This window comes from Apiotrichum porosum (genome assembly GCF_003942205.1).
Source record: "Apiotrichum porosum strain DSM 27194 chromosome Unknown scaffold_7, whole genome shotgun sequence".
Lineage (NCBI taxonomy): Eukaryota > Fungi > Basidiomycota > Tremellomycetes > Trichosporonales > Trichosporonaceae > Apiotrichum > Apiotrichum porosum.
The window spans coordinates 1,233,703-1,259,366 of NW_021167114.1; the positions used below are offsets into that span (position 1 = coordinate 1,233,703).

Consider the following 25,664-nt stretch of genomic DNA (forward strand, 5'->3'; position numbering starts at 1 on the left):
GGAGGGGTGGTGTAGAGAGGCGGACGTGTATGTATGTGAAAACGCGAACCGGACAACCTTTGATGGCGGACCGTTGAGTGTGTTTAAACCACGTCGCGTGCGCGTGGTGGTACGTGGTGGCCGGGGTGGGTTGCTGTTCGGCTGGAAGACTTTCGGCAAGGCGGTGTTGGCCGTGTGCGGTGGGGGGGGTGGATTCCAGTGCGCGTCTGTTGCTGCCGTACGGTCCCTGGATCTCTCTGGGCCTCTGACCTCTGATCCTTTCCTGATCCTCTGCTTTGAGATGGTTACAAGTCTAATCAATAGACCTGGTGCGCCTGTGCGTGTATGGTGTGTGTAGACTCGTGTGTATCGGGCCAGCCGATGTACTGATGATGATGGATGCTGATGTGAGAGTAATGATGAGAATGGGACTGAACGATGCTGAAGCGAGAGGGGGGGTGGTCCTGGCCGTCCTGGGTGTGGGTCCTGCACACACATGGGAAAAAGGGGTTTGGCCCAAAACGTCAAACGCACCCAGAAGCGCCAGCACACGGCCAGCACACGGCGGGCACGACGACAAACATACAAAACCTGTGTGTGTGGGTTTTCACTGCGGACGCGTCCATTCCGTCTCTCTCTGTCTCATCCTCGCCGCAGCCGCAGCCCACATCTCGCCCTACGCGCCTGCGTACCTGCGTCAAAAGGAAAAGGGGGGTTAAAGGGTCAATAAAAAGGTCCAGACCACACACCTCCGCAGCCAGACAGCACAGGCACACACACCAACAGGGTATCCCACGGTTGTTTGAAACTCCTTAGTGACCATTACGTAATTGATGTCCCGTTTAGGCATGCCTTGCACCGCCGTATTTCCCAGCAGTCCTATTTACCCCCCCCATAGGCGCACGTCGCGTCATCCTGAATCACCCCACCCCACGCACGTACGGCGTGTGTGGAGGTCCACTACATGTGCCAATGTTGCTGCTGTCCAAAGCTCACAACCTACCACACCCCCCCCCCCCTTCTCTCAACTCACAGCACACACCAATGTCTCAAGGATACGCCATCGTAGACGTGGACGAAGACGAGGTATAGCCAAACACTCACACCATGCTCCCTCAAGCTGACACCACCCCCCCTCACAGTCGGGCGGTCTCCAGTTCAAGACCTACCTCAACGATGCCCAGGACTCGGCCACAACCCCACTCACCGGCGGCGGCGGCGGCAGCAGTCGTGCTGCAACAGGCGCATCCTTTACGCGCGATACAAGCGCTGTCCCTCACTCATTCTTCAACTTGGCCTACTACCAGGTCTACTTTGACGTCGACACAAGCACCGTCCTGCGCCGTGTGGCCATGTCGATGATTCCCCGTGGAGGCTTCATTGCAGACGCGTGCGACGGACAGGTGGACATGTATGGTGAGTCACAGAGGCAAAGGGCAAAGAGCAAAGCTACATTGCCGCTGCTGCCCGTCACCATCTAACGTCTAGAGCCACCGCTAACTCCCTTCACAGGCCCCTTCTGGACCCTCACATCCCTCATCCTCGTCCTGTACACCACCTCGACACTCACACGGTCCATCTCCCAGTACCTCGCAGGCGAAACTGTCGTCACCAACATCCCGCTGCTTTCGACCGCCACCACCTTGATTTACATTTACGGCATGGCCGTCCCGGCCTTGCTGTGGGCAGCCACAAAATGGCTCGGGGTTGGCGAGTGGGGACCCGCCGAGGCTCTCGGTATCTACGGCTACGCCATGAGCGTGTTTGTGCCCGTGAGCTTGCTCTGCCTCATCCCCGTGGGCATTGTTCGCTGGGTCCTCGTTGGTCTCGGAGCACTGTCGTCGGGCTTCTTCCTGTAAGTCTGGTTTCTCACCGTCTGGTACGTAACCTGACCCACTAATCCTCCATCTCCAGCGTTACCAACATCTACCCCGTCCTCGCCGCTAGCGAGCACCCGATGCTGCGCTTCCTCGTCATTGGTGTCGGCGCTTTACACGCAGGCATGGCCCTCGCCATGAAGATTCTCTTCTACTCGTGCGTCACACATCCCCATGCTCTCTCTCTCTCCTCCTAACCCACCCACCAGGTACTCTGTCGGTGGCGTCAACGCTGGCCCCGACCCAATCGAGGCGCCGCTCAAGCGCGCCCTCGAGTTCTTGTCATAGCGAGAGCGAGCGCGTCTCTTCTCTCTCTCTCGCAGTACTAGTCATAGACATGCATACGTCCACCTTCTGTCACAATAAACTCTATTTCGCAAAATGCAAAAGCGGACCGTGGGACCTTTAACGTAACGTTTCTATTCTACAACGGCTGCAGCCGCAAAAGCAAGCTGGCAGCCCTTTTTCTCCTGTGAACCGACACCTACTAGCTCTCTCTTTCTCCCTATGTTTTCTCTCTCTCTCTCTAGAAGGGGACACGCGCCATCTCGCCGGTGGCAAGAATGTCGTCGTCAAAGATGGCGTCGTCGTCCGCAAACGAGTCGTCTTCCTGTCCTTGTTCGTCGTCCACCTCGCCCTCGTGACGTTCCCGACCCAGGCTGTCCATCGACTCGCCGCGGTTGAACCAGCTCTCGGGGAACGCGTTGCCGTCCTCAAAGCTTCCGGGCATGCTCGACGCACGGGAGCGGTTGCCCGCGCGCTGCGACGACGACGCCCACTCCTCGTCCTCGCTCAGGTCGCCAGGCGTGAGGGCAGGTCCGATGAGGGGAGATGACGGCCGCGAGGTCTGGGACGCCGGCGAGGCGGCGCCGCCTTCCGAGTCGGGCAGGATGGGGCGCGACGAGCGACGACCCAGGACTGGCAATCTTGCCGAGATACGAAAGACGCGAACCGCCAGACGTGTCTGAACGTGCCGAGAGGGCCGGGGACACGGGCACGACAATGTCCGGAATGGCAATGTCCATAATGGGGTCACGCCAGTAGTTGAAGTCGGTGTATTCTGGCTGGAACTTGGTCTTGACAGGTGGGAACACTTCGTTGACAAGGTCGTTGAGACCAATGTAGCTGCCCTTGTGGGAAGCCTGGAGCAGCTCGGTCTTGATCACACCCGTCGAGTCAATGGTGTAAATCTTGCCCGTCTCAATACCGACCGAGCGGTAAGACATGGCGTCCGTGATACGGTTTCCAAAGCCGGCAAAGAACGCCGTCTTGGCATGTTGGCCGAAAAGACGCTGGATGTCACGCAGACAGGCCATCTTGAACAGCTCGGGTTTGCGCAGGATAACCTCCCGGTGGAGACTGGCCATGAGACGGTCGGGGCTCATGATGACGGGTCCCTCGGGCAAGCGGTAGTCGCCCTGCACAACAGTCTTGAGATAGTCGCGCGTCGTGTCGGCCTGGCCAATCGCACGCGCAGTGAGGTACAGGATCTTGTAGCCATTGTTGCAAATGTCAGTGTACAAGTTGGCGATGCCGACGTGCGTCCAGTCGCGGCCAATGGCCGCAAAGACGTGGCCCAAAGCGTCAGACTTGGTGATGGTCCCATCAATGTCCGAGATGATGACCTGGTCCGACTCGTCCCAAAGGAAAATGCGCGCCGAGACGACAGCGTACCCAGAGTAGCTCGACATGACAGAAAAGTTGATCGTGTTGGGTCCAGGCTTGAGGTGAAGCTCCTTGAGCTGATCGGACGACAGGCGAAGCGTCTTGGCATAGTGCTTTTGCTCGCCAGCGGCGACCTCGGGCTCCTCTCCGTCGCTTCCAGCCTCGACAGGCGTACCGGGCGTCGCCAAGGGGGAAGCAGCTTCCGACACGGGCATTGATGCCGAGGGCTGGTGCACTTCGTCGAGTTTGAATGCCTTGACGTCCTTATCCTTGGCACCCGACAGCCCAGCGTTGGCCGACTGGGTACGCTCAATGGAGGGAGGCTCGAGCGAGTCGGTGCGCGATCCACGCCACCAGCGCGACCAGTAACCCGACGAACGCTGGGGCTGGGGGGGCGCAGCGGCGTTGGGCTTGGATCCGTCGAGCGAGGCGCGGCGGTAGATGGCAAGCGCGAACAGCAAGTGGTATCCAGTCGCCCAGGACAGGTACATGTCGTTGTAGTAGACAACCAGACGTGGGTCGTCGACAATGTTGGCGTCCTCCATAAACTTTTGGAACGAGACACGCTCGCGGTCAAACGCCTCGCGCTCGTCGTCGGTCGCCTCTCCATCGGGGGCAAACTTGTCGTCGCCACACAACGAGAGCTCGAACACGTGCTCGCGACCGTCGAGCTCGAGGAGAAACTCATAGGGCCCGTACTCGACCTCTTTGAGCTCGGCGCGGGAGCGATGTTCGTGCACGCCAGTGTGGTCGCCAACGGGCAAGCTCTCGGCGCGATGAGGCTGTCGGGTTGTGGTCACCTTCTTCCTGGATCTTTCCCCAGTCCCACGCCAAGTCCATTGACGTGTCGACGTTGCCGTCTGTGCCGCCATTGGGCGACACGGGGCGGCTCAACTCTGGCGGCTCAGACGTCATGCGGTCGCCACGGCGGAAAGTCGCCACCGGCGAAGGGGTGCGCGCCCGCGATGATCCTCCGCCTTCGAGCGACAATGCGGCCATGGAAGACGGGAGACCGTCGTCATTGGGGCCGGCCTGAGGCGAGGCGAGACCGTGGTCCTCCGAGCCCATCAGATCGTTGATAAACTCTTGGACCTCGGCATTCTTGACGCCCACAGGCGACTTGGGTCGAGGGGGAAAGGCCGACGCGATGGGCGATGCCGGTTCACGGGTGGGCTCATCATTGTCGTACTTTTTGTGGTACCCTGCTGCGTCGAGTACAATGCCGTCACTGTACTGAACAGTAGGTCCGTCGTGCTCTCCGCGCTTCACCTTAGGAAGCTCGACGTCCCCGCTGTCCCTGTGAAGAGCTTTCAGTCGGAAATTACGGATTGGAAGGGATGTGTCCTCCCCCGGTCCAGCTTCGAGAGGGTTTGGCACCTCCTCCTTGTCCAGGCCCGACATGCGCCTGCGCGGTGACGCCAGGACAGCCGTGGGCGCAGCAATGCCGCCCTCTTGTGACTTGACGTCGTCGGGATCGTGCGGGGCGTTAAGGTCCAGGTGGTCCACTTCGGCGAGGGGCACGTCATGGATGGATTCGTGCATGTGGCCCTCATGGCTCACTTGCTGCTCCGTAGCGCCGAAGGGCTGTAGAGTAAGGGATTGACGTGGGTCGGCGTCGTCGGGCACGCTCTCGTCGAGGGAGGGTCGGGGAATGTCCATATCGGCCTGGGAACAAGAGGTGTCAGTCATGAACGTGCGCAACTGTAGCGCCACCACAATGGCGCATTGATTAGGATACGTACATCGGTGGCCGAAATGACAGGACTTGTGAGGAGGTCGGCGGGGACCTCGCCGTCGGTCTCGAGAACGAAGAATGCCTCTCCCGTGTCGCTGACCTTCATGGAAAAGGGGGCGATGTGTGGCTCGGGCAAGTTGTTGGGCATGGTGAGCGTGACCCTCTTCTCGCCGACGCGGAGTACACGCAGCTTGCCAAAGCGCACGTGAAAGGGCGAGCATTGCAAGATATCGTCGCCATTCTGTGTAACGCACCGTGCGTCAGCACACTTTTGCTTTGTGGTCTTTTTGCTCCTCGCACCACCGTGACAGACGGCGTGTCCTGGCCGGGTGGCGGGGAGAACTCACTTCGTCAGTGCTCCGGACGACGATCACGTCGATGGCGCCCGAGAGCGTTGCGGGGTTGATGCCCGAGTCTGAATGTGTGAGAGCCGGGTTGGTAAGCGGGTCGAAGTTACATACAGTAGTTGTACGCCTTTGACAGATACTGCATGGTGCGCGCGGGCACTGGTGACCGGCCGGATGTGGGTGAAAGTCGTACCGGAAATGCTCCTTTGGCGCGGCGGCTGGCTGGAGGGGTGTGGGTCCAGAGGTGTGGTACAAGGTTACGCTGTGGCACACAGCCTAATGGTGCGGCCGTGCCAGTGTCCCAAGGTGGTGCGGGGGGTGGAGGAGAGGGAGGAGGGAGGGACTGGTGATGTGGTAGAGTGGGAGGATGAGAGACAAACCATAGATGGCTACGACGGACGACTCTTGGTGTGTGATCCCCACTGCCGGTCCATCCGGAGCATCCCAGGCACGCACCCAAGAACACGGAGATGCATCTCCGCGTTTCACACCCCCAACCAAGACGACGCGACCCGACCCCGTTGTCAACAAGGGATCCATCCACACATCCTCCACATCCACCACCACCATGTCACTGGCAACAACAAATCCATAGTGGGTAGCACATCACCCCCTTCTCCTTCTGACCTGACCCCCCGACAGTGCAAACCACCCTCAACTGTCCGCGCTAGAAGCAGAGGTCCTATGGGAATACGCAAAACTCTCCGACACAATCAGCAAGGTAGCGTCCCCCGCCCCCCACTTCCTCTGGCGCAACCCCCTTCTCTTACGCTTATCTAGATCGGAACGCTGGCGCGAGACACGGCCGAAACACCCAACGAGTCGCTTCTGGCGTCCCTCCGTGACCTTGAGACCAAAATGAAGCTCGTGTTCACCACAGTACGTGCAGCCCTAACTGCACGAATCAATGTTGACAGGGCCTCCTCCTCCCCCAGTTCCAAACTTCCGTCTTCCTCATCAACCAAGAACACAATCTTGCGAGCGAGGACGCGGCGCAGCAGGCGTACGACCACGACCACCACCAAGAAGAGGGCGCGTCGGGATACACGAGTTATGCGCACTACGACGACTCGGAGGGCGACAGCACCATCCAGTACTAGCGAGGGAACCTCTGCGTCCTTCTCCTCCTCCACTTGCCGATAACCCCCAGCACTGATACCTCCACCTTTTGCCTCCACCATATACCATCTGCATTGCATTGTGTATCTACACGGTCTGAACACCGAGGGTTGTCTCTATGTTTTCTTTGGCTTAGTACTTGAACACCTCCTCCTCCTTGTAGCCGAGCTCCTTGAGGGCACCGCCAACGGGGCCCTGGTCGCGACCCTTCTTGGCACCCGAGATGGCCTTGTACTGGCCGGGGGGACCGCAGACAAAGGCGCGGACCTTGTCACCCTCCTCACGAGGGAAGTGCTTCTTGATGTGGTCGGCAGTGACGTAGCCCGACTCGCCAGTCCAGTTCTCGGGAGCGTTGTCAAGGAAGTAGACGACCTTGAGGCGGTCGGGGTTGGCGGCAGCGAGCTGCTCCCACTCCTTGCGCATAAGAATGTCCTTTTCGGTCACGTTGGCAAAGAGGAAGGTCCACTTGGTCTGGTCGGCCTTGTTCTCGAGGGCGTGCGAGATGAGCTGGTAGGCAGGGGTGACACCCGAACCACCGGCAACGAAAAGGGCCTTGTCAAACTGGCCGGGCGCGTACTCAAACTTGGTCATGGGGCCCTTGACGAGAATCTCGTCACCCTTCTTGAGCTGAGAGAGCCAAGGGGTAAGCTTGCCGGTGGGGTACTCCTTGACCAGGAAGTCGACCGAGCCGCGCTGGTCGGGAGACGAGATGGGGGTGTAGGGGCGGATGACAGGCTTGCCCTTGTCATCGTTGACCTGGCCCTCGCCAGTGGGCGAGCGGACGAGCACGACACCAGCGACAGTGATGCCGGCGGTCTTGTTGGCGGCGTTGTCACCCTCAAAGTTGAACTTGTAGACCTTGGTGTTGTCGCTGATCTGCTCAACCTCGGAAAGGGCAAGGGGAGTCCAGGCGTCGCTATACGGTGGGGGTATTGTGATCAGCTTCAAGTGTGTCTTGCGTGTGGCTCTCAAGGCAGCAGCCAACTCACCCGTTGAGACCGGGGACGGCGGGGGCAAGGGGCTGCTTACCCGAGCGCTCGAGGTAAGCCCAGACACCGAGGCCGGCCTTTTCATTCCGTCAGTTCCGAGGTCCAAGACACCGCAAAAGGGGGGGGTTGGCTACTCACAACACCGGCACCGCCAAAGATGAAGGGGATGTCTGGAGGGTTGTCAGAATACGGCCTGTTGTGGAAGAGGGAGGCTGCGGTGTAACTCACTGGAGGGCTTCTTCTCGGCCTTGGGAGCCTCCGACGCGTAGCCACGGACGGAGCGGGTCTGTTCGGGGGGTTACATGTCAGCGATTGGTGACAAAGTTGGGAGCGCCTGTGAAGACTTACAAACTGAGTGCGGGCGGCACGGAAAGTGGGAATGGCGGCGCGGGTGAACATGGTGACAGAGAGAGAGAGGCGGAAGGTTGAAGAAGAAGCCGTCTAGAGTATCTATATGGCACACGAGACGAGAAAGAGAGGAGGAGTGAGAGAACGGACGAGACAAATGGCGACATACAACAAACCGCGCCAGCCGGCGACAGATCGGCCGGAGTTCCGCCTAATAGACCACCCGTGGGAAAGTGAGTCGAGCGATTAGGTCTGGAGGGGGGGCATCCGTGGGAAAGTGGTCTCGCGGTGGTCACGAGTGAGATGTGGTGACTGGCTTTCGCGTCATCCCAAAACCCCCCTCATATATATCCAGTCACAACAACAGCATCCACCCCATGCCGCCCTCGCTGTCGTCTACACCGCACTCCATGCCCACAGTCCTGCAGGCATGGAACACTCTTGAAAACCGCGAACTCGCCCGCTCCACCCTCTCAGCCTGCGCTCACAGGGCATCCGCACCAGAGGACCTCTACTACTCGGTCGAAGAGTCGCGTGCCGCGGGGACCAAGAACCGCTACCGTGATGTCCTGGCCTATGACCGCACAAGCGTCCGTGTAGACGGTAACGGATACCTCAACGCCAACGTCGTGGCCGATACCAAGGGCCAGTGGTGGGTTGCCGCTCAGGTGAGTTGATTCTCCTCCAGTGGCCTTTTTTGCGGCCCAGAAGTAATTGGAGAGCCACTCCATTCCCGAGAATCCACAGCGTCACTCGTTATTGTTGCTCACACGCCTCTCACCGCAGGCGCCACTGCCCAACACCTTCCACACCTTCTTCCGTGCGATGCAGACCCGAGCTGCTACCAACTCGCCTGCAATCCCTCGTTCAGCACCAGTCACCAAGCAGTCGCCACCAGGCAACGCACGGACAGCGATCCTTGTGCAGCTCACCGGTTGGACTGAGAGGGGAATGGCCAAGGCAGACCCTTATGTTCCGTGCGTAGACAGAGAGCTAAACTGTTGCTTTACGCCTGGGTGCTGACACATAGCAGACGTGGCACCGGTCTACGCCACGCCGCCGTGTTTGGCAACAGGCGTGGGGAGTCGCTGAGGCTGTCCATGACTCGCCAGACGGCTCTCTCGAACGCCTCCTCGACACACAGTGAGCTCCTTGTCCAGTCCAGGGACGGAGATGACCTTGTCATCAACCACTACTACTTTGACGCGTGGCCCGACCACGGCGTGCCCGAAGGTGCCAGTGTCGCCAAGCTTCTCGAGTTGCTCAAGGAGGTCGTTCGCGTCCGCGACGAGAATGGCGGCCAGGACAACTGTGAGCTCTGGGTCCATTGGTACGTCACATAGTTTGCATTCACTTGTGCTGACGTCCAGCTCGGCCGGTATTGGCCGCACGGGAACTTTCATCTCCCTCATGTCTCTCCTCTACCCAGGCTCAGACGAGGTGAGGACGTTCGTCCCGCTCAAGCCCGTGAAGGAGAATGACGAGGTTCTGCGTCTCGTCGATGGACTGCGCGATTACCGCAAATCCATGGTCCAGACCCCGGAACAGCTTCAGCTTGTTTACCAGGTCGTGGCAGAGGCCACGTCCAGGTGAGCGTGATTGCTTTTTTTGTTGGCGGGTATTCGGGTGTGGGAGGGTGGGGGGGAGCACATGTGTGTATTACTGCATTTGGAGGGGGGTCGTTCTATCAGCAGGGAGTCGCATACTGTTGTACGAAGATGCGAGTGAGACTTGGCCTTTAGCTGGTATCCCGACTGGTACAACGCGAACACCTATAGAGCAGCCTCTCGCCATCAACGAGGCTTCATGGCCTTGCCCTACCGCCCCCGCATCTCTGTTCCCTGTCTCAAGGCTGTCTCGCAGCGATCGGTCCACCTCGGAGGGATCGTGCCGACGTCGAGACCCAGAACAACAGATTGGTAGCCAGTGTCGGCGTGGCGGCTCCGATCCCGTGGATCCGGTTCTTGATATCCTGCGACACTGTACCACGACAAACAACACGTATATCACTCAATGGTGGACGGTTACTTGCCCTTTCCATTCAGACGGACATATGGGCGGTCTTGGCAAGCGTCGCACACACGTTGCTTTCAAGAACCTACGAAGCTCTCAAACGCCAACATGTAAAGACCGACGCCAATCCACCGCGAGATCGCCAAGATTGGGCGATGGCGAACGGGAATAATCCAAGCCTCCTCAGGTCGACGAACGGGAATCCACAACATGGCCCCGCCCCCGCACGCCATCAGACTGGGGGCCCGTGGACCTTTTGCGCAGCTCACTTTGGTGGCCTGCCGCGTTCGATTGCGAATCACCGAGCAACGGGTATGAGAACGGTCCGTCTAGGGATGAAAGCCGAGGCCTGGGTGGTCGGCCCGTTTTGGAGCTGCCGGGCAACCGATCCGGTCGCCCATTTCGGCTCCCCCACATGTTCCCCCACATCCGAAGTGGACACAACGGCGGCCTGGGATATATCGCGGTTGGGATATATCGCGGTTGTGCTGTTCACTCGTTGCCATCCCTACTCTGTTGCAATTCCTTTGTGCAGCGCTGCTAGAAAAGTGAGCAGCCGCCGTCGAGTATCCCCCAGCTTACATTAGCCATGACATCGCCCAAGCACATTGAGGTCGGCACCGACCAGACCTTTGCGCTCATTGCGCAAGGGATGCACTATCGCTTCCACGTCGACCAGCACGGCGAGCTCGTGCACGACCACTTTGGCTCGCCAGCTCCTGCCCTCCCACCACGAGGCGCCGCCGATGACCTCCCTGGCTGGGGTACACGCCTTGTGGACGAGATGCGCGAGCTGCCCGACTCGGGACGCGGTGACATGCGTTTGCCGGCCATCCACATCCGCCATGGGGCTGGTCACACCGTCACTGCCTTTGAGTATGCCAGCCACGAGGTTGTCGAAGGCAAGCCCGGACTCCCTGGTCTTCCCGCTACGTGGGGAGCAGCCGACAACGTGAGCACACTTCTCGTGAACCTCGTGGATGAGGAAGCCCAGCTCTCGGCCGTGCTCCGGTACTCCGTTTTCCCAAAGTACAACGCCGTCGCGAGGAGCTTCACGATCACCAACAATGGTACTGCGGCCGCGGAAATTCAGCGCGCTGCGAGCTTTACACTCAACCTTGAACCTGGGGACTGGGACATGATCCAGCTCTCGGGTGACTGGTCGCGTGAGACCCGCCAGATGCGCCGTCCCGTTCACGTCGGCACCCAGGGGTGAGCTTGAAACGAAACGTCGCTGCCCAGGCTAATAGGTCCAGATTCCAGAGCTCCACCGGTTACTCGTCGCACTACTTCAACCCCTTTGTCGCCCTCACCTCGTCCACCACTACCGAGAACCAGGGCGAAGCCTACGGCCTGAGCTTGATTTACAGCGGCTCGTTCTCGGTCGACGTCGAGCGCTTTGTGAGCGACAAGGTGCGCGCCAATATCGGGTTGCACCCTCTCCACCTTAGCTGGAACTTGGCACCTGGTGAGAGCTTTACGAGCCCCGAGGCCGTCGCTGTCTATTCGTCCAACGGCATTGGCGGCATGAGCCGCTCTCTTCACAGCCTGTACAGGAACCACCTTTCACGCTCTGTGTGGACCAAGCGCACTCGCCCACCTCTTCTCAACTCGTGGGAGGGCATGTACTTTGACTTTGACGCAGCGGCACTGTATGAGCGTGCCAAGTCGTGTGCCGAGCTCGGTATCCGCCTCTTCGTCATGGACGATGGCTGGTTTGGCGACAAGCACCCGCGCCTGAACGACACGACCAGTCTCGGTGACTGGTTTGTCAACCAGAAACGTTTCCCGGAGGGCCTCGACGCCTTTGTCAAACAGCTCACTGCCCTGCAGACCAAAGGTGCAGACGGCAAGGCCCAGGCTCTCCAGTTTGGTATCTGGGTGGAGCCCGAGATGGTGTCGCCCACCTCGGAGCTGTACGAGGCTCACCCTGACTGGGCCCTCCACGCTGGAAAGAGAAAGCGTACCGAATGTCGTTCTCAGCTGGTGCTCGACTTGAGCAAGCGCGAGGTCCAGGACTATATCATCAAGACCATTGGCGACATTCTCGCCTCGGCTAACATCTCGTACGTCAAGTGGGACAACAACCGCCCAATGCACGAGATGCCCTCCCCTTCGACCCCTCACTCCTACATGCTCGGCCTCTACCGTGTGCTGGACAAGCTCACTACCCGCTTCCCCGATATTCTCTGGGAGGGCTGTGCGTCGGGCGGCGGTCGTTTCGACCCTGGCATCCTCTACTACTGGCCCCAGTCGTGGACATCGGACGATACCGACGCCATTGAGCGTCTGTACATCCAGTGGGGTACCACGCTCGCCTACCCTCCCTCGGCCATGGGATGCCACGTCTCTGCATGCCCCAATCACCAGGTTGGCCGCACCACGCCGCTCATGTTCCGCATGCACGTGGCCCTCATGGGTGGCAGCTTTGGGTTCGAGCTCGATGTCGACAAGATCGATCCTGCCGACCGTGCCGCCATCCCCGAGCTCATTGCGCTCAGCGACCGCGTCGCGCCCTTCGTCATCCATGGCGACCAGTACCGCCTGGCCGCGCCCGAGACCAACTGGCCGTCGGTCATGTACACTGCTGCGGACGGAAAGGAGGCTGTCCTGCTTGCGTTCCAGATGCAGGCCCGCCTCCGCATCTACCCTGCGGCGCTTAAGCTCGAGGGTCTAGATGCTGACGCAAAGTACAATGTTGAGGGTGTCGAGTACACTGGCGCCGCCCTCATGAACTCGGGGCTCAGGTTGCAGTGGAAGTCGGAGGACTTCCAGAGCCAGGTGTTGTTCATTCGTAAGGTTTAGGGAGAAGTAGACAGTAATGTAGACAGCAGACCACTGGTGGCATAACTGTGTATGGATCCGGCTTGTGGCAGGATCGTCGGTTGGGCGATCTGTGGCACGAGCGCCACTTGTGAGCACCCTCCATTGTCAACACTGCGGTTACTCATTGGCGCACCTTTGACGTCCGCCCTGGGGGCAGACCAAAACAAGTCAGTTGCATTTGGCCCGTGGCGACCAGGCAGGTTCTGCAGCTATGTGTTCAGTCTGCTTCCAGTTGCGTCTGGGAACACTGCCTTCAGCTGTTGGCACCATGCCCCTATTATGTACTGTCCCATTGTTGTTCGCGGCCGCCTCCGCCTGAGCAAGATACCCTACGCCCGGCGGTCAAGGAGAAGCAGAGGCCGCCATACGTTCGCGAGGGGGCAGTGAGCACACCATCGGGGCAACGTTGCAAACCTTGAGGACATCTTGGCCGGAGCCGACACCTCGGCGCCGAAGGCTCAGGAAATTATCAGGAATCGCCTGTTCCACTCCCTTCGGCTCTCGGAATCGCGGAAGATCAGTTTCCGAGTCTGCTCAACGGCTTTGACCGGCAGTGAGCCCCCCACTGCCAATCGAGCAGCTGAGCAGACTGATTTCGAATACATGTATTCCGACGGAGACCCATGCAGCGCAGCCATTCACTTGTTATCATCCTGTTCACTAACACACGTTGGTTCATCCCGTTGCCGAGGAAGATATTCCGTTCCCGCGCCGCCCACGCACTGTCCCTTTACTCGTCCGCCTTCTCCTTGGGGTCCTGGGCCTCTTCCTCAAACTGCTCTACAACAGTAGAGGCAAACTTGCGTGCCGGAACGTGATTGTGGAAGAGCACGTCAAGCTGGCCAAAACTACGCCCTTTGGTCTCGGGCAGACGGAAGTAGCAGTAGACCAGGCCGAGAAGGTTGGTCCCAAGGTAGAGGAAGGCGCCCTTGGCACCCCAGTTCCACTCTCCGGCAGTGACCATGCGAGGAGTGAGCTGGCCGGTAATGATGCCGCCGATCACATAGACGCCACGGGCAAGGACCACGGTCGGGCCACGAACCTCCGAGGCGGGCAGTTCGCCGACGATGGTGTAGCACGAGGGGCCGAGGGTGCACGCAAACGTGAAGTTGATGAGGACCAGGAGCGCTCCAACACCGTAGGAGGTGCTGTTATGACTACGAAAACATCCCAAGATGCCCATGGCCAGGAGAACAAAGGCCATAATGACCTGGCCCCAGAGATAGATAGGGCGACGTCCGACCTTCTCCATGAAGACCCAGGTCAGGATTGTGCCGAAGACAAGCATACCATTGGACGAGATGTTGAGGTCGAACGCCTGATCGGTGGACATGCCGACTTCTTGGAGGAACTCGGTGGCGTATGATGTGAGAGGCTGGCCACATGACTGCTGAATGAGCCAGACGACGCAGCACTGAAAACAGTCAGTCGGGAGGCATTGGTAGTATGCAGCTGCCAAGGGACGCCGCCCACTTACAATCTCGGTGCGGCGGAGGTTGGTACCTCTGAAGCAGTTCATGATGCTGCTGTTGGCGTTCTCCTGCCTTTCAAGAGCGTGGGTGTGCTGCATAAGGGCCACTTGGGCATCGAGCTCGTCTTCGGTGTAGTATCCATTGCGAGCAGTCTTGCGAAGGGCCCGCTTGGCCTCTTCGGTCTTGCCTTCCCTAGTGAGATACCACGGCGATTCCGGGGCAAAAAGGCAACAGATAAACAACGGAACTGGCCAAATCCACTGAAGCACATATCTGGGACGGTCAGCTACATTCTCGAGGTGACAAGGAGGGCCGATCGACGGCCAAAGGAATGGCGCTTAATGTTGCACCGTGTAGACCCGCCCGTTTCCACTCACGGAAGCCTCCATCCCCACACAGAGTTGATTTGCAGAGTGGCACGAACGACGCCTGAGCTGATGAACAGACCCATCGCCTATGTAGACAAATATCAGTATTTCAATGTAGGTACTCTTCTCCCCGGTACTAACCCAACAGATGTTGACAAAAGACGTCAGGTGGGCACGGAGCGGGAGGGGACAGATTTCGGCCGCGTATGCGGTGGTCAGCGTCTGAAAGACGCCCCACGGAATCCCGCAGATGAAGACACCGGCGGTGAGCATCGGAAGGCCTGTCGCGAACACAGGGAGGAAAACTGCCCCCACCATGACCACCATGGTGCCCAAGTAGACCTTCTTGGAGCCGAAACGATGCTGGCAGTAGCCGTCTGTCCCCCGTTAGTGAAAATCCACTAGTTCCGCGAAGCAGCTTACTGATAAGAAGACCAATTACCACGCCAACATTGGAAACATTGCCCAGAGCACTCTGCCAATTGGCAGGCACCTCCTTGACGCCATCCTTGTTAAGCACGCCAAACTTCTCTGTGACCAGTTAACCATCGCTGTCCATAGGTTCGTGAGACGTCGACTGGTTTAATTATTCAAAAATAAATCCAAAGTCAACTCACCCTTGAACGCTGTGTGGCCAAAAAATGAATTAATCTGTCCAGATGGGTTAGCCCTATTATTCGTTTATGGATTGTGGGTTGAGTATGTGGAGAGAAGGCCGGGGAGAAGAAGGATGGGATGCACCAGCATACTCTGATATTGTCTCGGACAGCCAGGATATCATTGGCCGACCTTGAGCACTCCCTTCTCTTGTTCACGGCAGTCCTGTGCTTTACACAGAACAGTGCTTACCATTCCGACGTCATATCCCTCCATGACAAGGGCAAGGCTTAGCATGCAGCTCCAGAACATGCCCGGGTAGTAGTTGCGGACGGCCGTTTTGAAGGGAAGCGACAGCTCACGAGCCGCAGCTTCCTGTGCTTGGCCGACGAGGTAGGGATCCATTCCTGTGGCCTCATTGTGAACGTGGTCTTGTTCGGATGACATTGTGTGGCAGTGTGCTGAGATATAGTGACGTTCGTGGGGAGGAATACAGGGCTGTGGGGTTGGATGTGAGAATGGTGCCCCACTTGCCACCGCTTCGGCATTTATACGAGTCAGAACAGTACCATGCCCACATCTACTACATCAACGTTGGCAACACAATGCAGAGCTACCCGGTGTCCGGCAAACAAGTAGGCGGCTGGCGAACGTGTTTATGTGCATTGTTGCCAAAAGTCCGGCTTTATGGACCACATTGAAGAAGCCGACACTATCACAAGCAAATGCTTGATACAAGGCTTGGCAAAGAGTGCACGTCCGGACTTTTGGATGCCTGCATAGCGGTTCCTTGTGTACCTTTTGGCGCAGCAGCAGGAAGAGTTGTGGAGATGGACGATATGTGGACGGATGGCCTGGAGGGCTGAGTGCCACAGTGCCACTCCTTTAATATGGCGCGCGGGCCGTGCCGGGAACCGGTGCCGCGGGGAGAACCTTTTGCCACGGATCCATGGGCCAGTGTCTTCCAGTCTTCTGCCGCTGCGGCGCGTGGAACCTGAACGCAACGACTGCGGAGCCCTCTGTCCTGCCCCGCGTGCTCACATGCTCACCCAGTCTGCCAAAGCGGCAGAGTTTGCAGCCTGCGGCCCTGAGGACCACCTCGGTCATGCCGGCCCGACCGACCAAAAGATTGGAGATGCCCCGCAAAATTCCCGTTCGCTATCATGGTCTGACTTGCAATCAGAACCCTGAGCCGGCACGACGAACGGGAATCTTGTTCCAACCCGCAGTTTGTCGCTCTGGGGAAGAGGGCCGGGGACCCCCTTTGTTCTTCACCAACAGCGGTGGGTTCTTGGCCTGCGCCGAGGGCTGCCCCGCGCACGCCTTTGCCTGTGGCCTCTGGACTCGTGACTCAAAAAGCGCCGACAGCGCTCTGCCGATTTGCAAGGGGTTGTCTGTCTTTGCCCTGGGGGGGGGAGAGGGCAGTTAGGTTTGACCCGGGTGGGGGTTATCCAAGTGTGGCCCTCCCATATCATGTAAGCCACCCGTCCAAACGCGTCCACCCCGTTTGCCTTGCACCATTGCTCTTTCCTCACCACCATCTTCGTCTCTATCCCATCCCTTACACCACCAGCGTTCTTTGACAGATCATCGCTCCCTTTGACGTTGACACCATCTACCTTCTCGACGGAGTTACCGCCATGTCGTCCTCGAGCAACAAGCGCCAGCATGGCGAGTCGCCTAGCTCTGGGTCAGAAACGAGGGCAGACGTCCCTGTCCGGGACCGTGAGTTTTATGCCATGCGGTTGATAGCCACCACGCTGACTGCTTCTCCCCAGGTGCTTGCGTGAGTTGAGCTAGGAGTGTGCATACAAATACATGCTCATGACCAGGATGCGTGTCGTCGTATGAAGATCAAGTGCACAGACAAGGAGAACCCGCCTTGCAAGCGTTGCAGGACGATGAAGATTGAGTGCCGGTTCGACATGGGTCCGGCGGCCCGGAATGGCTTTGAGGACTCGGAGGTGTTTGTCAAGGCGACTCGCACGTAGGTCCAAGCGCTGCTCTACTCTGTCCACCGCGCTGACATGTTCCCAGCCGTCTCGACAGCCTCGAGGGCCAGGTGGGGGGTATCACAGCTAAACTGGACGAAATCTCGTCCTTTCTCCGCCGTATGGCCGCTGCTAGCGGCGGAGTCCAGCTTGAGACACCCACGTCGGGATCCGAGCCGTCACCAACGACGAGCGCATGGCAGGGAGCTGGAGGAGGTGGCACCAGTGCGTCGCCGCGTTTGCCGCTCTCGCCAGCGACACGTACACACGAGCTGACAGCCTTTCAAGGCCCAATGCGACCCCAGCCCCGCCCAGATCCCGCCGACCCAAAGCACATGCTCACTCCGGATATTCTATATGCCGACCCTTTGGACTCGTCCACAACCATACCGTGGGGCACGCCACTGGCAGGAAGCAACGTGCTTTCGTCCATTGCACATCCCCACGACAACGCCATCGGTGGTGGTGACGAGGACGACGATGACCCACTCGAAAGTGCAATGCGCAACGAGCCGTTCTCGCTCCTTACCCGAAAAGAGGAGGAGCGGCGGCTGCGCGACGAGGGCCTGCCCGTGGGGAAGCGCCGCAGGATAGACAGCGACATGGTTGGCGACTGGGGTCGCAGCCCCATCCGCGAAAAGGGCGACGCACTCGCTGGGTTTGCAGACCCAGTCACATTGGGATGGTGCTCGGAGGCGGACGGGAGGGAGTTGTTCGATGCGTGAGTAGCTGGGATTCGGAGGTCGGAGCGATCGGAGCTCTGATCGGTTGTCGGAGTCCAAAATGCGCTCGTAATATGCTGACCGGAAAGCTTCTTCAAGCACGCACATCCATTCCTCCCCATCCTGGACGCTAGCGTAGACACTTGGGAGGAGTGAGTGTCGGCTACGTGCCGCCCATGGGACCGAAAGCTTATGCATTAGCCTTCGTCGCCGCAGTCCCTTCTGCATCACGGTCATTCTCTGGGTGGCCCTGAGGGCCCGGAGTGGCTGTCGCCCAGCCTCCGAGTTGACGACCAAGCTCAAGGAGCACGCAGAGGCAATGGGCAAGCTTACACTGTTCTCGCCCATTGCCACTCTTGAAACCGTGCAGGCACTCGGTGAGACAAGAACAAATGGGCACTCGGAGCGCATTGCTGACCACACCACAGTCCTCCTCTCCAGCTGGGACGAGCACTCGTGGCGGATCTGCTGTCATGCCATGGCCATGGCCGTTGATATGCGCCTTTTCCGGTGCCTCCCCTATCTCCACAAGATCCGCACTGCAGCTCAGCAGCCACACAGCATGCTGGAAAGGCAGCGTCCCCTTGTGGCCGGCGCGCGGACGTGGCTGGCAGTGAGTCTACTCATCGAAGTCTGTCCGATGGCTGACATCTGCTTAGCTGGTCAAGCAAACCTTTGAGATGTCGTTCAACCATGCGCTCCCTGTCCAGTTCTCATGTCCGCCGAATGAACGTTCAGCATACGCGCGCGAGCTACTGGACCACCCGCTTGCCAACCTCCACGATAGCCGGTTGGTCGTTTCCGTCGAGCTCCTCGAGTGCCGCGGTAGGTGTCTGCAGAATCGAGTAGATGAGTTTGAACCTGACACATTACTGCAGAAACCGCTTTCTGGCCCTACCAGTCTGTGGTGAACCAGAGCGCTGAACATGTGGACGAGCAGCTGCGAAAGTTCAATCGCGAGACGAACCAGTGGCAGGAACACTGGCACAAGCACTACCGCACCATCGGTCTTCCGTCAGACCACTTTCTCGTCAAGGAAATCGCTAGCCAAAAGGCTTACGCGGTCCTATACACCAACTCTGTGGCGTGGTACGGGGTACACAACCGCAGCGATGTGCTCCGCCTCTCACCAGAGCGCAGGCAGTGGCTCGGTGCAGCGATGCGCAGCGCAGCCTTTCTCATCTCGTCGCTTGGCAGCGGGCCGCAGGAGAAGGACTCGGAGTTTGGCAACCACAATTTCCATGTTGGTATCGTCGCAGTGGCCCGATACTTGCTCCGCATGGTTGAGCTCCTCCCAGAAGTGTGCGACCGGTACACCATCAGCCTTGACATTGACAAGCTCCTACTCAAGATGCCCTACTATCCCGCGCATCCGTTCACCCCGCTTCTCACATCCACTCTTGCGCGCGCTCGTGAGCGCAACGTGATCCCGTACACGTCCATCTCCGATGAAGCCGCCCGTGCCGGCGTGGCCGCATCGAAGGGCGAGAATGTTCGCGAGCCAGAGGTCGATTCCCTGCCCCTGGGTCTCGACCCCCTTCCATGGACGCAGAATGAGGAAGCTCCAGCGGCCGACATCAATCTCGTCGGTGTGTCGTGGCCGATTGATTTCAACCTCGCATCGTGGTTCCCGACCGATGGTGAGTTCCCTGAGACCATATCTATGTTTGTGGCTGACTTTTAGTAGACCTCAACAATGGGCACCTCCAGGTTGACGGGTCGTTTAACACGGACATGTCGAGCTGGTTCCCCATCGCGCCTCAAGCTTGAGCAAGGATGTCTCTGCGCGTTTCTGGCAATCTGTAACTAACAACTGTAAAACCATACCCTCCTTACAAATATACGAAGAATATACACAATAGTTACATGGATATGAAGAAGGCTTTCGCTCTATGGTGTCTATTTGGCTAGAGCTTACCGATCCACGCCATCAAGTCCATGGTCCCCTCCGAGTGACCCAGGCTGTTGTGCCCTCCACTCTCGCCCTCCCAGAAGACCACCTCACGGTCGGCAACCTCAGCGTAAGTGACTCTACCCCACCCAGGGTATGAAAAGTCACGGATGCTCGACTCGAGCTGCGTTCCGTTGGGGGAGTTGAGCTGTTGAAAGAGGTTGACGGAGTGGTAATGAGGGATAATGGGGTCGTCGAAGGAGTGCAACAGGAGCATGGGAGATGTTGTCCGCTGAGGGACGGGTCAGTCGACAGGATGAGGTAGGGATACGCACCGACAGAGCTTCGCTCGAGTTGAAACGCTGCACGACGTGGGTCTTGAAGTAGTCTGCGCAGCGTTAGCCCTCCTGACAGAAACCCGAACCCTTATTTACCTATGGCGCCTGGAATGGCTTTGAGTGGAGTGAGGAGAGGGATGATGCCAAAGAGCCAAAGCCTACGTTCGTTTGTCAGATCGCTGCTGCACTGGTTTTATTCAACTCACGATGAAAGAAGGTCAGGAATCGACGTGAACGGTGCAATTAGTGCAATGGCGCGCGGGTGTAGACCTGGGATTAGCTCGGGTGACAGCGACTTTTGGTTACACACCACCGTCCGCCAGCTCGGCGGCAAGGGCAGATGCGACACCGGTACCGAGACTGTGGCCAACAAGCATAATCTGTTGGTCTGCGGGCTTGATACTGGCGCGCTCAACTCGTGCCTGCACCCAATCCCAGACTGTGCGCGCGTCAATTACCAGCCCTTGCTGACTCGGGGTTCCCGTCGAGTCTCCAAAGCCACGGTAGTCGACGGCAATGACGTTGCTGATGTCAGTTTCAAATGGACGCGAGGCTGGCTTACACGTCGAGCCGAGAGGACATTTCAATGTAAGTGCGCACACGGTGGGAGGCAGCGCGAGTTGCGGCCTTGGAGGAGCGGTGTCAGCACGGCAGGGGGGGGGGGGGGGGGGGGGGGGGGGTGTGTGTTACCCAAGGGCAAGCCGGTGTTAGCAACGCACGTTGCCGTGAAAGTACAGGATGGTCGGCCTGCTCCCAAACGCCTTGTCAAAGAAGCTGTCGCGAGGACGCATGCTGGGAGGGAATGGGTCTTGAGCAATGTACACACTCTGAGGGCTGACGGTCAGCAGGATACTAATCTTCATCCAACAGCAAGCTCACAGGATGTGCCATAACCCCAGTACCTCTCCGTCTGGCGTCTCGATCCTCAGGTTACGCGTCTTGTACGCTGACGGGTTAGATTCGTATGTCAGACACGCATCAAACGCACGAGCTAACCCATAGTGCTCTGGATTGTCATACTTTGCGGCCAAAGGCAGTCGCAGACGTTGAAGGAAGACGAATCTACACAGGGTAAGCCTCAGCACTGTCGGGAGGGCATGGAAGGCAACTCCATCCTCACTCGTCTTGAACTGCCGGTACTGTAAACACGAGCAGGATAAGGGCATACACAGCTGCCAGAGCCAAGGGGAGGTACTGGGCCCTCACGAGCAGACGCCGTGCCGAGGAGTGCATGGCCACAAGGGTGTGCTGGATGAGCAATGGAGGAGGTGTTGGGAGCAATGCAACGATGTGTGTCAATTGACTGGCCCCGTTTGCCGACGGGTCGCTGCCGAGAAGCGCCCACGCGCCGATAATGCGGGGCCTCGAAATCGCCCCCGCCAAATGTCGTCACGAGGCCCCCCCAAGATATCTCTCACTGCCGTCCTTTTGTCCTTTTACACCATCACTCTCTCTGCTCCTTTACAGCAATGACAAAGATCCGTATCGCCCTCGCCCAGACTTGGCCAGTGTCCGCCGACGAGGGTCCCGCAAAGCTCGAAAAGGCGCACACCACCACCCCGTTCCCGACCATTGAGCAGAACCTCATCGATGTCGAGCGCCGTGTCAAGGATGCTGCCGCTCACAAGGCCGACGTCGTCGTGTTCCCAGAGTACTTTCTCCAGGGCATTGCCAACGAGGGCCGCCAGGTGAGTGTCCTGAGAGTCCTGGTTGCTGCGGATTGGTCTGGGAGACGATGGGTCTGGGAACCTTGCTCTGACCAATGCAGTATCTCACCTTCCCCTCGGTCCACCTCACGTCCTTCCTGCAAGCTCTTGCAAAGAGGCACAGCATCTCCATCGTCGGCACCATTGTACACGGCACCCACCCTCCTTCGGCTGGCAACGCGGCCTTCCCAACCGGCTCTCCATTCGAGCACCTCCTGAGCGGAGCCAAGCCCGGTGGCAAAATCACGCCGGCGCAGCTCGAGTGGGCCAAATGGCTCCAGCAGCATCCCAGCTCTGCCGAGGAGAACTCGGAGCCCGTCCTACACAACACAGCGTTCTTCATTGACGAGAATGGCGACCTGCTGGGAGAGTATATCAAGGAGAACCTCTGGCACCCCGAGCGGTGAGTTTAGGCTGATTTGGACCGTGCGCTAATCCGCAGTGACTACTTGACGGCTGGTACCGGCAAGCCAGCCGTCTTCCAAACCAAGTGGGGCAAGGCAGGCTTCCAGATCTGTGAGCTGCACACCTGGTGAACCCTGGCTGACAAACAGGCTGGGACGTGTCGCACCCAGGTCCCGCCCAGACTCTTGCTGACCTCGGGGCCGACATCATCTTCCACCCGACGTATTGGATGGCCACTGACAGCGAACCGTACGTCTCGCGTTTGTTTTACCTGCTCTCTCGGCTGATAATTACAGTCATGTCTCGCGCCACGAACACTCGAGCAACTACGAGACCTCTGTCCTGTCCGCCCTCTGCTTTGCGCGCTCATTCGAGACCGAAACCGTGTGGGTCATGTGCAACGCCGGAGGCGCCGAGTATGAGGGATTCATGGGCGGGTCCGCTGTCTGGGCTCCCCTCCGTGGCCGCATCGGAGGCTTTGACTCGTATCAGGTTGGTGTCTCTGTCGTCGAGGTCGATGTGGCCTCGGTGGTCAAGGACGGCCGCAGCCTTTACAAGATCCGTGAGGACTGGGCGGCCAAGCAGGCGTCCTAGGGGAAAGGCCTCAGCCAGTAGCAGTATCACAAGGGGCGAGCAGAATGTCCCTAGGGAGGGACAGTAGTACCAAAAGCACCCAAGGACAGCCAAGCATGTACCGGCATTGTTGCAGAGCACATCGCTGAAAGTGGCGCAATGCACCTGAGGCAACAAAACAGCCACGTAGAGCTGACGGCCGGACGAAACATTCCGCTCACAGTACCACAGTCTGCCCACCGCCCTTGCCAACCAATACCCTTCTGCTTGTCGGCCACCATAGCTTGGACAGATCGAAGCGCGATAAATGCTCGTCCCTGTTAGTCGCGAGTGCTCTGAGATCATAATGATAACCCGTCCAGGCACCAACTAATATCGCTCACCCTCGGCGACACCTCGGGCAGTGGAGTGGCCACCTCGGCGCCGGCTGGCATGTCACATTCGACATGAAGCTTGTTGGGGAGCACGGAACGGGATGGGAGACCTCATAAACGAGTCTCATGTATATAAATCAACACAGCGAAACGTTACTCTACCTCCCACCTCCTCCGGCCGGGCAAACTGACAAACTACTCTCCCCGCAACACACCCACTACTTCTAGCTAGGCATGGAGCTCAACACGATCCTCGTCATCGGTGCCACTGGCCAGCAGGGCAGCGCTGTCTGCAAGGTACGCAGCGTACTCAATACACCCACTGACTACCGTGGTAGTACCTTTCTTCACAAACCAAGACAAACAAGATCCTTGCCGTCTCGCGTGACCTTTCATCCGCTGCCGCAACAAGTCTCAAGGCCATCCCTCGCATCCAAATGGTCACTGGTGACCTCAACAACCCGACCTCTCTCTTCTCCTCGGTGGCAGAGCATGGAGATACCATTGACGGCTTGTTCTTCATGTGTCACTCTTCCGTCAAGGGTGAACTCGAGCTGTCCAATGCCATCCTAAGTGCGGCTGCGGTCCATGGTGTAAAGTACGTGGTGTACTCTGGTGTGGATCTGAGCGGTACAGAAAAGACCGGAATCGACGCATTCGATGTCAAGCGTGACGTGTGGGCCCACCTGCAAACACTGCCTTTGAAGTCTACCTTCCTGGGCCCAGCCGGGTTCCTCGAGACCCTCTTCTGGCCTGGCTTCCCAGCCCAAACGCAGTCATGGCCCAAGGACTATGTGCACAAGTATATTGCAACCGACGACATTGGGCGAGTGGCCGCGCTCTGCTTCGCCAATCCCGAAAAGTACGCTTCCAAGAAGTTGATGCTGGCTGGTGATGCCGTGACAGGCCAACAGTTCCGAGCAATCTGGAACAGGAGATTGGCCGTCTGCCGGCTCCTGAAGAGGACGTTAACCCTTTCGTGGTGCACATGTTTGGTGTAAGTCCAGCGTTATGGACGTTGTGGAACGAATGTCGCTTACATTGCTTGCAGCAACTCCAAGTGCATCCATTTGAAGCCAACCCCACCGAATGCCGCAGGGAATTTGGGGGCATGATTGACCTCAAGACGTGGCTCACTGAAGTGTACAGGCCTGCTTCGATAGGGAGAGCATATGGCGGACCCAACAGCGAGTAGTCGAGTAGACTCAATTGTAGTGGGCAAGGACAGGAGCTGCGAATGCACTTGTCTCGCATCCGAACAGCCCTCTGCCCAGCCCCACTGGCTGACGTCATTCCGTAACTGACTGATACTTTTGTTGTTGCTTTGTCACCCATACACGTCGCCTTCCACCTCATATATATAACCATGCGTTAGACGAGCTGAGACATTCACGCACTTGCCACCCTCTCTGCGCGCTGTCACACCACCACCCTGGAAACGACGGCCCACAATGTCGCTCCCACAGTTCACCCACCCGGACAGCACAATTCCCAAGCTCCCGGAATCGTCGACGTCAGTTGTCCGTCGCCCCACCAAGTTTGACCACTTTACCTTTGAACCATCGTCTCGCTGGGTGCGCGCTATTGTGCCTGGTGAGCGCACTTGCGTTGTTGACAGCCGCCACCAACTCCTCGTGTGGGAGCCCAACAGTGGTATTCCAGAGTACGCGTTCCCCCTTGCGCATGTGCGAAACGACTTGCTCGTGCCCACGACTCATCCCGAGGCTGCCAAGGCGTACTGGCGCCCCAAAGCCGAGGTAACGTGGTTTGACCTCGTTCTCCTCCATACAACAATCCCGTGTGCCGCGTGGAAGTACAACCGTCCCGAGCTTGAAGACTGGATATCACTAAGCTGGCATCCGGCCACCGAATTAGCTTGGTACGAGGAGCAAGAGGAGGTGCACACCCACCCACGCGACCCGCATATTCGGGTTGATACTGTGCCCACCCACCGCCACATCCAGGCTGTTATGAGCGGCTCCGTCCTTGCTGACTCTGCGGATTCGGTTGCACTTTTCGAAACTACGTTGCCAACGCGGTTCTATCTTTCACGGGCCGACATCAACTGGGACCTCCTCGAGCACGTCCATCGTCGCACGTCCTGTCCGTACAAGGGTCACTGCGAGGACTATTGGCGCCTCAAGGGCGGTGACGGCTCCCTTGTGGCTTGGTCTTATGCCGAGCCCATGCCGCAGCTTTCGTCCATCGCTGGGCTGGTCGCATTCGACTCGGGCAATGTCCAGCTTCTGGTTGATGGCAAACCCTTCGAGGGGCCTGAGGTGTGGGCATGAAGACCAGCCTACGCCTCCTCATCTCCTGGACCGGTTCC

General features: G+C 58.5%; 12 protein-coding genes across 12 annotated transcripts; 8 read left to right on the forward strand and 4 right to left on the reverse strand.

The window, feature by feature from the left end:
- Positions 1–1,023: 1,023 nt before the first annotated feature.
- Positions 1,024–2,144, forward strand: EHS24_008764 (uncharacterized protein; the record flags this gene model as incomplete). The annotated part of the gene is made up of 5 exons (XM_028624066.1): positions 1,024–1,065; positions 1,122–1,395; positions 1,492–1,834; positions 1,894–2,013; positions 2,066–2,144. The coding sequence occupies 5 exons, from the start codon at positions 1,024–1,026 to the stop codon at positions 2,142–2,144; spliced, it is 858 nt and encodes a 285-aa protein (XP_028476040.1).
- Positions 2,145–2,382: 238 nt separating this feature from the next.
- On the reverse strand, positions 2,383–5,748 carry EHS24_008765 (uncharacterized protein; the record flags this gene model as incomplete). The annotated part of the gene is made up of 6 exons (XM_028624067.1): positions 2,383–2,545; positions 2,598–4,328; positions 4,366–5,186; positions 5,264–5,497; positions 5,604–5,671; positions 5,718–5,748. The coding sequence occupies 6 exons, from the start codon at positions 5,746–5,748 to the stop codon at positions 2,383–2,385; spliced, it is 3,048 nt and encodes a 1,015-aa protein (XP_028476041.1).
- Positions 5,749–6,171: 423 nt separating this feature from the next.
- Positions 6,172–6,703, forward strand: EHS24_008766 (uncharacterized protein; the record flags this gene model as incomplete). Its single annotated transcript, XM_028624068.1, has 4 exons — positions 6,172–6,197; positions 6,246–6,324; positions 6,384–6,482; positions 6,521–6,703. 4 exons carry the CDS (start codon positions 6,172–6,174, stop codon positions 6,701–6,703), a joined length of 387 nt encoding a protein of 128 aa, XP_028476042.1.
- A 151-nt stretch (positions 6,704–6,854) lies between these two features.
- Positions 6,855–8,110, reverse strand: MCR1 (NADH-cytochrome b5 reductase; the record flags this gene model as incomplete). Its single annotated transcript, XM_028624069.1, has 5 exons — positions 6,855–7,638; positions 7,712–7,788; positions 7,850–7,881; positions 7,940–7,997; positions 8,060–8,110. 5 exons carry the CDS (start codon positions 8,108–8,110, stop codon positions 6,855–6,857), a joined length of 1,002 nt encoding a protein of 333 aa, XP_028476043.1.
- Positions 8,111–8,436: 326 nt separating this feature from the next.
- EHS24_008768 (uncharacterized protein) lies at positions 8,437–9,652 on the forward strand (the record flags this gene model as incomplete). Its single annotated transcript, XM_028624070.1, has 4 exons — positions 8,437–8,727; positions 8,846–9,036; positions 9,093–9,389; positions 9,430–9,652. The coding sequence occupies 4 exons, from the start codon at positions 8,437–8,439 to the stop codon at positions 9,650–9,652; spliced, it is 1,002 nt and encodes a 333-aa protein (XP_028476044.1).
- A 1,009-nt stretch (positions 9,653–10,661) lies between these two features.
- On the forward strand, positions 10,662–12,877 carry EHS24_008769 (uncharacterized protein; the record flags this gene model as incomplete). Its single annotated transcript, XM_028624071.1, has 2 exons — positions 10,662–11,284; positions 11,329–12,877. The coding sequence occupies 2 exons, from the start codon at positions 10,662–10,664 to the stop codon at positions 12,875–12,877; spliced, it is 2,172 nt and encodes a 723-aa protein (XP_028476045.1).
- Positions 12,878–13,628: 751 nt separating this feature from the next.
- On the reverse strand, positions 13,629–15,782 carry EHS24_008770 (uncharacterized protein; the record flags this gene model as incomplete). Its single annotated transcript, XM_028624072.1, has 7 exons — positions 13,629–14,312; positions 14,376–14,643; positions 14,748–14,824; positions 14,880–15,115; positions 15,162–15,269; positions 15,356–15,389; positions 15,588–15,782. The coding sequence occupies 7 exons, from the start codon at positions 15,780–15,782 to the stop codon at positions 13,629–13,631; spliced, it is 1,602 nt and encodes a 533-aa protein (XP_028476046.1).
- Positions 15,783–16,975: 1,193 nt separating this feature from the next.
- On the forward strand, positions 16,976–19,818 carry EHS24_008771 (uncharacterized protein; the record flags this gene model as incomplete). Its single annotated transcript, XM_028624073.1, has 11 exons — positions 16,976–17,060; positions 17,114–17,121; positions 17,168–17,322; positions 17,373–17,551; positions 17,615–18,047; positions 18,138–18,200; positions 18,265–18,425; positions 18,477–18,661; positions 18,708–18,873; positions 18,927–19,688; positions 19,736–19,818. The coding sequence occupies 11 exons, from the start codon at positions 16,976–16,978 to the stop codon at positions 19,816–19,818; spliced, it is 2,280 nt and encodes a 759-aa protein (XP_028476047.1).
- A 137-nt stretch (positions 19,819–19,955) lies between these two features.
- EHS24_008772 (uncharacterized protein) lies at positions 19,956–21,510 on the reverse strand (the record flags this gene model as incomplete). Its single annotated transcript, XM_028624074.1, has 10 exons — positions 19,956–20,231; positions 20,275–20,327; positions 20,374–20,435; positions 20,484–20,547; positions 20,588–20,802; positions 20,840–20,904; positions 20,997–21,111; positions 21,157–21,223; positions 21,266–21,339; positions 21,398–21,510. 10 exons carry the CDS (start codon positions 21,508–21,510, stop codon positions 19,956–19,958), a joined length of 1,104 nt encoding a protein of 367 aa, XP_028476048.1.
- Positions 21,511–21,746: 236 nt separating this feature from the next.
- Positions 21,747–22,982, forward strand: EHS24_008773 (uncharacterized protein; the record flags this gene model as incomplete). The annotated part of the gene is made up of 5 exons (XM_028624075.1): positions 21,747–21,965; positions 22,046–22,386; positions 22,426–22,499; positions 22,559–22,637; positions 22,685–22,982. 5 exons carry the CDS (start codon positions 21,747–21,749, stop codon positions 22,980–22,982), a joined length of 1,011 nt encoding a protein of 336 aa, XP_028476049.1.
- A 587-nt stretch (positions 22,983–23,569) lies between these two features.
- Positions 23,570–24,530, forward strand: EHS24_008774 (uncharacterized protein; the record flags this gene model as incomplete). The annotated part of the gene is made up of 4 exons (XM_028624076.1): positions 23,570–23,632; positions 23,674–24,234; positions 24,270–24,332; positions 24,387–24,530. The coding sequence occupies 4 exons, from the start codon at positions 23,570–23,572 to the stop codon at positions 24,528–24,530; spliced, it is 831 nt and encodes a 276-aa protein (XP_028476050.1).
- A 256-nt stretch (positions 24,531–24,786) lies between these two features.
- On the forward strand, positions 24,787–25,626 carry EHS24_008775 (uncharacterized protein; the record flags this gene model as incomplete). Its single annotated transcript, XM_028624077.1, has 1 exon — positions 24,787–25,626. The coding sequence occupies one exon, from the start codon at positions 24,787–24,789 to the stop codon at positions 25,624–25,626; it is 840 nt and encodes a 279-aa protein (XP_028476051.1).
- Positions 25,627–25,664: the final 38 nt, after the last annotated feature.